General features: G+C 52.4%; 2 protein-coding genes across 2 annotated transcripts; one reads left to right on the forward strand and one right to left on the reverse strand.

Annotated features, from left to right (window-relative positions):
- Positions 1 to 5,851: 5,851 nt before the first annotated feature.
- On the forward strand, positions 5,852 to 8,600 carry N7458_001478 (uncharacterized protein; the record flags this gene model as incomplete). The annotated part of the gene is made up of 2 exons (XM_056904861.1): positions 5,852 to 5,872; positions 6,168 to 8,600. 2 exons carry the CDS (start codon positions 5,852 to 5,854, stop codon positions 8,598 to 8,600), a joined length of 2,454 nt encoding a protein of 817 aa, XP_056768968.1.
- Positions 8,601 to 9,378: 778 nt separating this feature from the next.
- N7458_001479 (potassium channel family protein) lies at positions 9,379 to 11,497 on the reverse strand (the record flags this gene model as incomplete). The annotated part of the gene is made up of 3 exons (XM_056904862.1): positions 9,379 to 11,119; positions 11,174 to 11,283; positions 11,339 to 11,497. The coding sequence occupies 3 exons, from the start codon at positions 11,495 to 11,497 to the stop codon at positions 9,379 to 9,381; spliced, it is 2,010 nt and encodes a 669-aa protein (XP_056768969.1).
- Between the last annotated feature and the right edge of the window lie 519 nt (positions 11,498 to 12,016).

Here is a 12,016-nt window from a genome sequence, read left to right on the forward strand (position 1 = left end):
CCTTTCCGCTGTGTAGGGATGGGGTTGCAGCAAGGACCAGCTGCTGGGCGGTCCCAGCAAGGGCGGCGGAACGGGGATCCGGAGGGACAAAAGGACACAGTCAAAGAGTTTGGTGCTTTTGGAGGAGACAGTTATTGATGGCTTTGTTGTTGTGGCCGTTAAGCCAGAGTTTTGGAATTACGGAACTATGTCCAGAAGGTTCCTTCGTGGTTGTGTGGGAGATCAGGTGGTGAACACTTGACAGCACCTGACAACACCTGACTCGGCGGACTTGACTGCGAGGTTTTTTATTTCTTACGCCTCGCCAGGCACGTCATACCTTTTTTGTCCTCGTACAACATCTCATCTCAGCACGCGTTCACGTACGACCCGGTTAGCAGCCTCGCATTGGATGTACAATGCATCCCCGGGGATCGAAAACAGACCTCCCAAAAGTACCCATCGAGCCCATTTCCAATCCCACGCAGCTTACCAGCGTCACCAAAAACCCATGCAGAGGCTGGGCTCACGGGAGAATGTGAGATATCAGCCTTGCCCGTCTACTGGGACCGACCAGTCTCGCGGAGGCCCTTCCGGATCAGCCACTATGCTCATCGCGCCCCACCGATCGCCCTGGTCTGTGTGTTTGCTCGGCTTGGCCGGAGCCGTACGACTGGCCAGTTTGTGGCCAAGGCGCTGCTCCTCCGGACAGCAACAGGTACTCCTGGGCCACCAAAGGGTCCCCCCCCTTTGGTGTCAACTGCCATTCCTTCATCCCATTCCTGGGAACCGCGCAACGGCGTTGGACTCGGAGCTTCAGATGGCGCTTGACATGGCTTTGCAACGTTTCATCTCTGGAATCGTTGGGCTTTCCCCGCACTAGGATCAAATCCTACTGTCGTCATCGCAATGCCAAACGCGATTTCTCATCCTCATTTCCATCCTTCGCGATTGCTCCCGTCTGCTTGCTTTTTGCCCAGTGGCTAGCTCAACTCCCACGTTTACTTTTTCCATAATCCTTCGCCCCCTCGCCCGTCCTACAGTAAATAACACCAGCCAATTTCGCCCCTAGACCTGTCCCACTGTCCCACTTTGCGTGGGATGGGGTTTCAGCTGTTATGTGCCTATCTGTTCTGGACCCCTTTACTGGTTGAGCTTGAACTCGAGACCCCGTCTGTGCAGAACTCCCCTCCGGACCCTCTGCCCTAAGTGATCTCTGCCCACAAGTCGCCGGATCGGAGTTCCTAACTTTCGTAGTGCATCAAGGGCCTTGAGTTTGCCGCCTAGGCTGGTCTCTGTCCTCTTTGTTAGGACAGTGCTCTATACCTATTCGGGCGACTCGTACAGTCGTGACAGTCGACAAATCACATTTTACCAGCCGCGGATAGGGAAAGCCGCGCTGGGCGCTCTTGTTGGTTCTTTTTTGGAGCTTGTGACCGACTGGACCAATCGCATGTGGCGACTTAGGAACAAAAGCGAGCTTTAGAATTCTAAGCTGTCATCAACTCTAAGATTGTAGTGTCGTTGGCTGGATCGCAGCGTAGAGATCGTAGCCGATGGGCAAACATGTATATATGATATCACTCTGCCTTTCACGATGGCCATTGCCCCCGTCAATCTGAAAGTTGATCCCGATCTCGCATACGAGATTGACTCGGACGATTCGTAGACTGTCAGGCGGCGTTCAACAGGCACAGAATCCTCTGTATGCACTGGACTAGCTTATGGTGCCCGTCCGACTTCTCTTCCTTACTCTGTTTACTCAGAGGACACTTCTTCACCCCCATAAAGCCTCGCCCCACATTCCAATGAAAAGTTTGACGCGCATCGCATCCCGTTATACAGCAGCCGGAGCAGCCCGTCGCCCAGCACCGCCCGCATCGATGCATCCTGACTCGCTGCAGACCAGACGCGCCAGTCAAATGGAACTACTGTTTATATGTATATACATCTCTGGCCAGCGACTAAACCCCTGATCGGCAAATACTACGGCTTTCTATAAGCTTAACATCCTCAATTGATGCACTGGGCTGGCGGTTTGCCGAGCCAACGCTTTACTGCATCACCCTCGCTTTATTTCGATCACATTCTTGTTCATGCTGGATATATAATTGGGGTCGTAGTGCAGTGGACTATTCCTGATTATTCACACCCTCTGCCATGTTTGGCGGGATTTGAGACTGGGATCCTAAATTGTTCACCGTGGATAATTGTTATTTTCCTCCGCGATGGATCCTCGCTGCGTAGCCCTCGACTAAAAGGATGGATCCCAGATCCCTCCTGAAATAAATGATTCTCAAGGCGTAGGCGAGTGCCTTAGGCTATACTCTGCTATATGATCAGAGTCTTGAATTCAATGAGGTTACGAGTTACAATGAAGTATCATTACAAACTCCACACTAATTAACTAACCCGAGCGGCTATATTGAAAATGAAATTCAGAAATCCTCTCTGTCTACTCTCTCCCTTCATGCACCTATTAGTTTTTCGACGGCGACTAGGTCTGCGGGGTATGCCTAAATACCTATATAGGCTTAGAATCTCGTGGTTCTAATCGACATGGTAGTCAAGTCCTTAGAGGTGAAATTGTCGGGTTTGAATTCTATATAGTTTGGCGAGGCGGCGGAATATATACAAAGCAATCAGAAGACTCCACCATTTCCATTCAAAACCCCCTTTAGCTACGCCACCAAATGAATGATGACTCAGTCCGTACCGGAAGAATCTTCTGACCCCGTAGGGGCCTTAAGGCATTGGTATTGAAATAGGCCTATGGCGAAGATATCATGGCAAAAATCATCATCATCATCAGAAAGTATAGGTACGGAAACCCGCTTTTAGCTGGAGAGTAGCGAGGACAGCAATTGATTCTGTTAAGAAAAAGTAAGGTACCAGTTATGTATTCCTTCGCAATCACCTTGCTACATCAGAATCTGCTGTAATAAGATGGGCGGAATCACAATATTCAGAAGCTTGAAATGGTGGATTGCATCACAATGAGACTTGACGACACTAGCATCCAGCAAATCTTCGACAATATTAGATCCGTGGCTATTACGCTCCAGTGCCACAGCTTCACTACCGGGCAATTCAAAATATGAGAATACATGGCACGGAAGAAGATTTTGAGATCGTTGATTGTTAATGAAGCTAAGTGTTGAGATTAGACTCTCTCGAAGACCCCTGCACTTGTACTAACTATCGCTTCCCAGCTGAATGACTAGTTAGTTAGTGGGGTCCTCGGCGATGAGTAAACCCCCTCGTCCACTCGTCCAAGACCACATACAGTCCTCCGACGTATGGTTAGTTAGCTATATACTGTAGTGGTAATGGATAAAGTACGGAGTACTATTTATCTCTTTGCTCTTCTACGAGATAACTAAGATAGTTAGAATTTAACTCCTCTCTCCCCTTCGATTTCCTAGTGTTACCCCGACCATCCATCTCCTCTACAGCCCGTAGAAGAGCAGCACCGTAGAGACAACCAAGAGAAAGCAAACTAATTATCCATTTCCTGTTCTAAACCATGTCTTAATATCTACACTCCCCTTCTTCTCCCTCATTGGCGCGGACTAGATCCTGCACCCCCGACCCGACCCAGCGGCCAGACACAACGCAAAACACCTGAAACACCCCCGGAGCCCCCGACGGATATCGTTCCGCCCCGATCTCGCGATGCCCTGCATCATTCTGCAAGGCATGCGTGAAACCTACCTAGACATTGGTACGAACGGGTCCGATTCACGCCGACTTGCACATCTATATCTGCTAGTACTCGCACCTATGCCCATGCGCCTGCGTCTCCTTCTGCACCGCACTGTAAGAAAACCCAGCTCAGATCAGATCACCCTTTGCGGGAAGGGGGTCGTTGAATCCGTTCCTTTGCGTCCGCGATGCATCGGGTGCGACTTCCCCGCGTCCGGTCCCCTAGCTCGAGGCTCCTGGGTGGTGGGTGTATCTCCCACAAATGTTCCGATGATTCCTTGCAGGGGCTTGGTCGGGAGAGGGTCTAGACTGGGGGGCGCTTGGAGTAGGGGAGGATTTAGTATGTAGTATATAGATTGAGAGGTAGGACGTGGTTTGTCGCGTGTTGTTTGTTTTTAGGGAGGTGCTGCATGGGGTGGAGGGGGGCAACGGGTTTCTGGAGAGGAAGAGGATGGTTGTTGCTGGCGTGAAGTGGTACTTGCCTTGCCCCTTGAGCGAGGTCAATTGATGGTATTACTATTCAAAGAGAGTCTTCGGAGGACCAGAGTTGGCTTGATTTGAGTTCATTGACGCTGGAGTTACCCCCCTGATCCAAGTGAGACGTCGATCCAGGGTTTGCGTTGTGGGGTGCGGAGAAGTAGTGGTTCATCATTATCCAAGATAGCTTTACGTTGGATTTCCAGTGAGGTATTATCTCACAGGGACTGCTTCATATATCATGAATTATAGATGCAGGCGTGGATCTCTTCTCTTATAGCTTCCATTAGAGCATCGGCAGTTTCCTCATCGTCCGTGTCCTCCTGCAGTGGGGGTGGTTAATCTCCAAAGTGGGGAAGAGCCGAGCAGTTCGTCCCATCGTTCGATCGTTCCTGAAAGGCAGACCCAATGGAACGACTGGGCCCGATCCCAGTGGTTTTCGTGTTTGGGGGAAGTAATTCTTGAGTCCGACTGTGTTCTCTCCGTTCGCACAGCCTGGATAATTCTGAAAACCGAAAGTTAGGATGACTTGCCACGGAATGATTCGAGTCTTAGAGAGACTAGAATAGACTAAGCGGCTAAGACTGTGGCTACGTCGTTAGTGCCGGATTGCCAGCGCATCAGTTGATGATGTATCCTCCGAACAGGCTGTCAGGGTCAACTAGCCGAAGGCATTGCTGGATCCGAGGCCCTACGTACCAGAGAGAGGTACCGCGTGTAAAGTATACCATCTGTATACTCTGTATCTCCAGTGGCACATCTCATCAGTCATATTGTAAGATAACTAACAGGACCTATATCTCCTGAGCCGTCTAGAAAGACCTTTTAAAAAGACATCTAGGGAGATCTCGAAAGAAAGCACCTTGATGCCGTTAGCTGGACCTCGATCTTGTTCGTTAGATTCCGATTTCGAAATGCCACTTGTACCATCGCAACTAGCTGTATCCTTCGTGGACGCCCAACCGTGGCACTGGCAATGGAGTCCGAGATCTGCACTTTTCAATGGCTTAAACAGGCTCTGTAAAAAATCGGTTGGGGGGAAGTGAGATCACTAAAGTATTCTCATATATTGTCCTCCTTCGATGGAGCTAGTGATCATTAGTTGGTCAGTCGGCGCGTTGAGATCGGCCTGAGGATGTCGGCCTGAGGATGCTGTTCCAACTGTCGCTTCACTCTTCAGTACCCTTCAACTTGACTACCTTTTACCAAGATACTAGACCGTATACTTGACGACCTTGGAATTCTCCTTCCTATGAACTCCGACCTGATTATTTCCTCTTCCCCTATGACGACTCTTCCTGCGCCCGTTCTTCCATTTCCCGACCGTCCGCTGTACGACCGAGTCAGTTCCGGTGCAGGCAATTCTTGAGCTCGTGCTTTGCTTGCCCAACTGATTGCGCGACAGAATTACTGTCACTCAAGCTTTGCGTACTGACTGACGGTCGCTAACCCTCATTTTCTCTCTGATTTCTGTGCTGGGGCTGTCCGGGCGAAAGTGACACTCCTCCGAGGACAAGAGGGCCGCAGCATTCCAGCTGCAATCATCGCGGGATCTCCCCCGGACTTCAATTCCAATCATTCCACAGCCTCAGTCTATCACCCGATTCCTCCTCATCTGATTCTCATCTCTTTTCCATTCACTCGATTGCATCTCGGACTGGCTGGTTCTGCACTGCAGCGTGGGCGCTGGATGGTCCGCGCGACACGTTTGGTGCGCTGCAGCTCGGCGACCCCCAGCCATCTCAATTAAATCCAGCCACCACGACCTCGCACCGAACCACCACCTCCCTCCCCCCATTCCCTCTCCCTCCAGTCTCTAGTTCTTTAGGAGAAAGATCAAGCACAGCTTTCTGTTCCCCATCCTTGTTGTCTCTCAATTGCGCCAGGGTTGACACCACCGTTGTCGACAGCCTCACAGGCTACTTCCCAACCTTGCCTGGAATTGATTGACACCGTCATTGCGATTCACCTCCGGAGCTTAGAAACCTCCAACTCCCAAATTCCAGTCGACTCTCACATTGTCGTCAATTCACCCATTCCTCCAACCCGCACCAGAGGTGTCTCACCACACTCGCCGAGCATCTCACGAAGTCTACGACCGTCACGACCCATCTACACTTACGACCTTTGCGCAACAGCGCCAGCAGCCATCTTCCCCCCGTCCATCTTCCTCCCATTCAGTCGATTACCGCCCACCCTCGGCGACAGATTCGCACCGTCCCCTACGTCGAGTGCGCCGCTCACCCGACGTTCGCCAATTGCCACACCGTCGCACCGTCTCGCACGACGTATCGAGCAGACAGCCGCCTCAACCCCAGCCACCACAGCCGATCCCAGTCGCCGTCTATCCTAGTCTAGACAGCGGCGTTGCAGGAGTACCACCGGCACTCTCCGAAGCACAGACTGACGAGCACGGGTCGACTATCGACGATCCGTACGAGCTTCTCAACTCCTCATATTGGCCCCGGAGAACCACTGGCGTCTCGTCCCGAACCGCCTCGGCCATTCTCTTTGCTCTCGAAGAGGCCATTCGTCGCCCGTTCACCTTGACCACAGACTGGGAAGAAGCGAATGCTTCTATGTCCGATATGGTAGGCGTTGCTGGTCCCGCCGTGCCTGTGGGCAATGGCCGTTCTTCAAATGCTGGCTCGCGGGTGCCTCCAGGTGCCCCGGCTTCACAACCGCCGAGTGGTGTTCGCACCCCGACAGACATCATGAGACAACGTCGAGATCGGGAGGCTCGCCGCAAAGCAGAGCAGGAGGCCCGTGAGAGAGAACAGGAAGAGCTAGAAAGACAACAATTGGAGCAGGAGCAACAGGAGCAAGCTCAGGCCCAAAAGTATGCTGCTGGCGCTGGCGCTGATCCGGCTTCCCAGCGTCGCGCGCAGCCTCAACGAGCTCCGAGAGGCGCTCAAGCTCAAGTACCCCCGGAAATGGTAGCTGTGACCTCTCCAGGATCTGCTCCTGGCTATCGTCCGACCACCAGTGCCGGGCCGACAGCTCCCAGACAGGACTACCAGGCTCCAGCTCCAGCTCCAGCCCCCGCTGCAGCTGGTCATGATTTGTCTGGACAACCGCAACAAGCACCTTCATCGAGCCAGCAGCGTCTGGGGCCATCTACCCGGCATGCTCGCTCACAGAGCGCAGCCGCGGCAACGGGACCTCAAACAGGGCCAACTGCTTTCTCCAAGTCTGCACCAGCTCCCGCGAGCAGCCAACCTGGCGGTGCTCCTCAGACACTCCAACAGCCACGAAAAGCCGGCTTTCCACATGCCTTTGAACGGTGGGAGACTCTTTCTTCTCATTGGGAGGGTCTCACCAGCTACTGGATCCGCAAACTCGAGCAGCATAATGAGGACTTGGAACGTGATCCCCTCAGCCAGCAACTTGCTCGCCAGATCACCGATTTGTCCGCCGCAGGCGCGAACCTGTTCCATGCCGTCGTCGAATTGCAGCGACTGCGTGCTTCTTCAGAGCGCAAGTTCCAGCGCTGGTTCTTTGACACCCGCGCTGAGCAAGAACGCTCCAAGGAGGTTCAAGGAGAATTGGAACGTCAATTGAAAGCCGAACGGCAAGGCCGCACCGATGCCTTCGCCGCTGCTCAAACGGCCGAGCAGGATAAGACCCGTGCGGAAGATCTTCTCCGCGAGATGCGGCGCGAACTGCAGATCTCCAAAGAGGAAGCACGGCGCGCATGGGAAGAACTGGGCCGCCGCGAACAAGAAGAGCGCGACAGAACCAACTCTCTCCGCAACGGCGAGCCCACCCTCGTCGGCGGAGTCCAAGTCGTGCCCATGGTCCAGGGCGTCCCCAGCCGTCACGCAACCCGCCCACCAACCCGCGAGGGTCCTTACCCCGGCGGCCCGACGGCAACATCAATGGGCAAACCGACAGATCGCACATACTACGATGAAAACACGCCCATGTCCCCAACCGGGTCCGACCCCTTCATCGAGCCCAGGAAGACCGACCCCCCTGCCTCTAAAGCACCCTACCCACCCACCAGCCAACTATACCCGCACGAGCCCACCGCCGCACCATACCCGGCCCCAACCTCCGAGCCCGACGCCCACTCGTACGTCGGCAGCAGCGAGGTCGAGGAGGAATACACCGGCTACGCGCGCGACGACACCCACCCATTCAGCTACCCGGCCGCACCCCCCTCTGAGGGCAGCGACGAGTACGACCACCACCCAGACGAGCGCCACTACACCACGGACGGCGCCTACACGGGCGCCAGTAGCTCAGCACCCATCCACGCACCTTACCCGCCGACCACCGCCGACTACAGCGGAACAGGCTGGGGCGCCGGCACAGGGTGGGAATCCGTCACGCCGCGGCACCGTCACCCGACGCGACTGAGCGACGTACTCGAGGAGGATGAGCCGAGTCGCACGAGTCCCAGTCGTGCTAGCCAGGCTAGTCGGAGTGTGCAGTAAAGGCTACCTGGGTTTGACTTCTGAATGGAGTTAGTCAGTCGGACTTGGCTGAGGAGGAAGGGGTCGTGTTACTTCATCAGTTCCTTGCTTTCTTTGCGTCTGCATCTGCGTCTGTGTTTTCGAAACCTGCATGCATGCATCAGATTGGATCTGGATCGGGATTGGGATTGTGTTGTGTTGCCTTGAGTTGCGTACATAGAAAATGGCGAGATGGCGGCGAGTCTGGCTGCGTTTTCTTTTTCTTTTCATTTTCTTTTCTTCCTCTTTTGTCTCTATCTCTTGAAGTTTTCATTTCTCCTAGGCTTCCTATATCACGAACGAGCGTTTCTTTTTCTCTTTGCTTTTTCAAATTTGCGATTTCTTAGAAACGTTCAGCGAAATTAACTGGTTTCTATTTTGTTCCGTGGTGTTTTGAATTGATTTGTTTATGGCAGTTTCTTTCTTTTGTTTCTTCTGGTGATTTGCCTGGTTCGTTTCAATGATTATAATACATAATTTCCAATCCTTGGGGCTTTACGTACAAAATGAGTTCGCGACACGATTGTCAAGTGAGCTGTGGCTTCGAGTGGACAGTTAGTTTCATTCTATTTTGTGTGACTCTTAGCTTGACTGCATAGGTGTCTTCGTACCCTATCTATATCTACCTAATCTTAACTGCGTCTGAGTAATTCATTGACCCAGATTAGGAATATATACACTCACCGACCCTATACCTAACATGATCTTTTGAGACATACACCTGTAGCGAGTCATCGAAGTGCGCCATCCCATAAGTAGGTCACTCCTCCCTGGCACTTCCAGACTCAAGACCCTCACCACCTTCATCCCCGGGAACAACAGCACTGCTATCCCCTTCATCCCCCTCCTCCGGCGAATGATAATCCCGACTAGCAGTCCTCAACTCCCTCTCCAAAACCTCCGTTAACGCATTCAACAACCACTCAACCTCACTCTTCTCCCCCAACAACGGATTCTTCTTATCAATCCAACTCCAATCCAGGAATTGCTTCTGCCGTTTCACATCTTCCTTAGCCTGCGCTGTACTAGACTCAAATGCAGGCTTGTGCTGTCCCGAGATAAGACCCAGATAGTATTCCCACTCAAGATAGTCGAACTCCTTCGACAGGTTTTTGGAAGCGAGTTCCATCATTTTGCGAATCTCTTGGAAAAGTAGATAGTGGTAGTGGTGCACGTTTTCGGCCGCGATGTCGCCGCGGCGCCGGGCGGATTCTTCTTTCTTGTGTTCCTCGGCTTCGACGGCGTGGCGGTGCGCGTGGAAATTATTTCGATCAGTGTGGTCGCCCGTGTCGCTAACGTCATCTTGAGAGGCGTTCTTCTCGCCCACGGTTTCTTGGACCCATTTTTCTCTCCAAGAAATATGGAACAAAGCTTTGATCCGATCGTGGAAGGGTTCATCGCCAGGTAGAATCGTGATTTCACCGATGAATAGAGTAATATCCTTGACAAAGCGGATGAGGGTGTCGCTGATGTTGGAGATGAGAATTGTGATGGTTGGGACCGCAAGCAGAGACCAAAAGACGAAGAATGCTTTGCCTAGACTGCTGACTGGGTAGAAGTCGCCGAAACCGATGGTAAGCAGTGTCGTGTAGGCGAAATAGAGAGCTTCAAAGTAAGTCCAATGACGATGATCCTCGGAACGCCAAAAAATGGCTGCACCAATAAGCCATAATGCCATCCACACCACCAGAGACGTGATCAGCGAGATCCACTTGTGCTGCACTGTTGCTAGTTGTCGAACGCGCCGCATGGTAATGAACTCGCGCTTCTGTCTCTCGCGATCACTAAGCTCGTTGGTCTCATGTCCGTCAACGCGTAGATTCGGCACAAGGCGATTGCTGTGTTTGGAAAACGCCTGCTTAACCAAGAATTTGTGGGTGTGTGCGGTCAAAAGGTCGGCGATCCTTTGTCGTCCATGCTCCAACATGAGCGTTCGGATGGAGGAGATGATGAGACCAAGAATCACAATGCCCCCAACTGCATAAGGAAAGAGCAGCCCACGTCCTAGATGGGTAATTGGAACAAAGTTCCCGACACCAATTGTGAGGAGAGTGTAATCAGCCCAATACACCGCGTCCATGAACTTCCAGCCTTCGATTCTGGCGTAGACTGCTGAACCTCCTAGAAGGTAGATGAACAGGATGATGGTTTGTAGCATCAAAGTTCGTTGGCTGGTGGTCAACTTGTACTCCCGACTGTAATGGCCCTTGTGAGCACCCCACGCAGTGACCACCAGCAAGGATGCGATAATGAAGTAGAGCCCAGCAGCAAATGTCCCGTAGAAGTACGCTTGCGTATACACGTGTCCAGCATTTTCCGGTAGGTACATGAGCACTCCCAAGCCAATCAAGATGCCCAGTAGCAGAAAGGATGATATGTACCATCCGATAATAATAATCGGCTGGGCGACGCCGAATCGGATGCGTCGTGCCATGTTCAACGAAAGAGCCAGGTTTGCAATGAGCGCAAACACTAGAGAGACTGCATTGAGGGCGGTCACCCTAAAGACTCGACATTAGTATTTGTGCAAGACACATTTTATAGCGTTGCCGTACCATTTTGGATCAGTAATATCTCGCTCTCCACCACCGGGAAGTATTTCCATGCGCCATGTTTGTGATAGCGAGCAGATACTGAAGGCGCTGGACATTGGCCCGAATGTTCCCTGAAGACACGTCAGAACCGGGCACTCATTTTTACAAGGGGCCACTATAGCATACGGCGGCCAATGGGTATGCTGTACTCGCAAGCCACCATCGCGCTGCGTGCGGATGATGAGCGTCCACCTCCCGAGTATCATTCTCTTCATCATAGGATGTAGTATGATCGAGGGCGTTGGCCTCATCAGCGATGGCATCGTCGAGGCCGGGGTCATTCATGCTGTGTAGTAGTCCCGGATGAGATGTCCATAGAGACGGCTCGTTGCGCCACTAGAGAGAGAACATCACGAAGCAAGATCTGGGATCAAGGGAGAATGCATTGTTTAATGAGTAGCCCTCCTACCGGAAGTGGGGCGACCGTGCCTATATGAGAAGTAGTGGCGCTTGCCAGAATCACAGAATCAAGCTTTTTGTCCGGGCAAGCGTGGCCGTCATGATCGGCGCCGAGCGAGGAAATCGCGATGGGCCAGACTAGGCGGGAGTACAATTGGGACTGACGTCATGTCACGTGGAGAGCAGAGCTACAGTAGGAACAGTGTTCCATGGGCCGATGAAGGGTCAAGCAAGGAAATCCGCCGAGATTATCATACGGTTGAATGGTGAATGGATGCAGGAAAATTTGAAGACGAAAAGGAAGGGTATATATGTAGACTCGGGCATGGTAGATGACATATTACCCAGTGAAGTAAGTTGGACCAGGGAAAGGGAATTTGAATGCAGAAATCGCACGAAGCGCTT

Source organism: Penicillium daleae (assembly GCF_028827525.1).
Source record: "Penicillium daleae strain IBT 16125 chromosome Unknown utg000002l_segment0_segment0, whole genome shotgun sequence".
Classification (NCBI taxonomy): domain Eukaryota; kingdom Fungi; phylum Ascomycota; class Eurotiomycetes; order Eurotiales; family Aspergillaceae; genus Penicillium; species Penicillium daleae.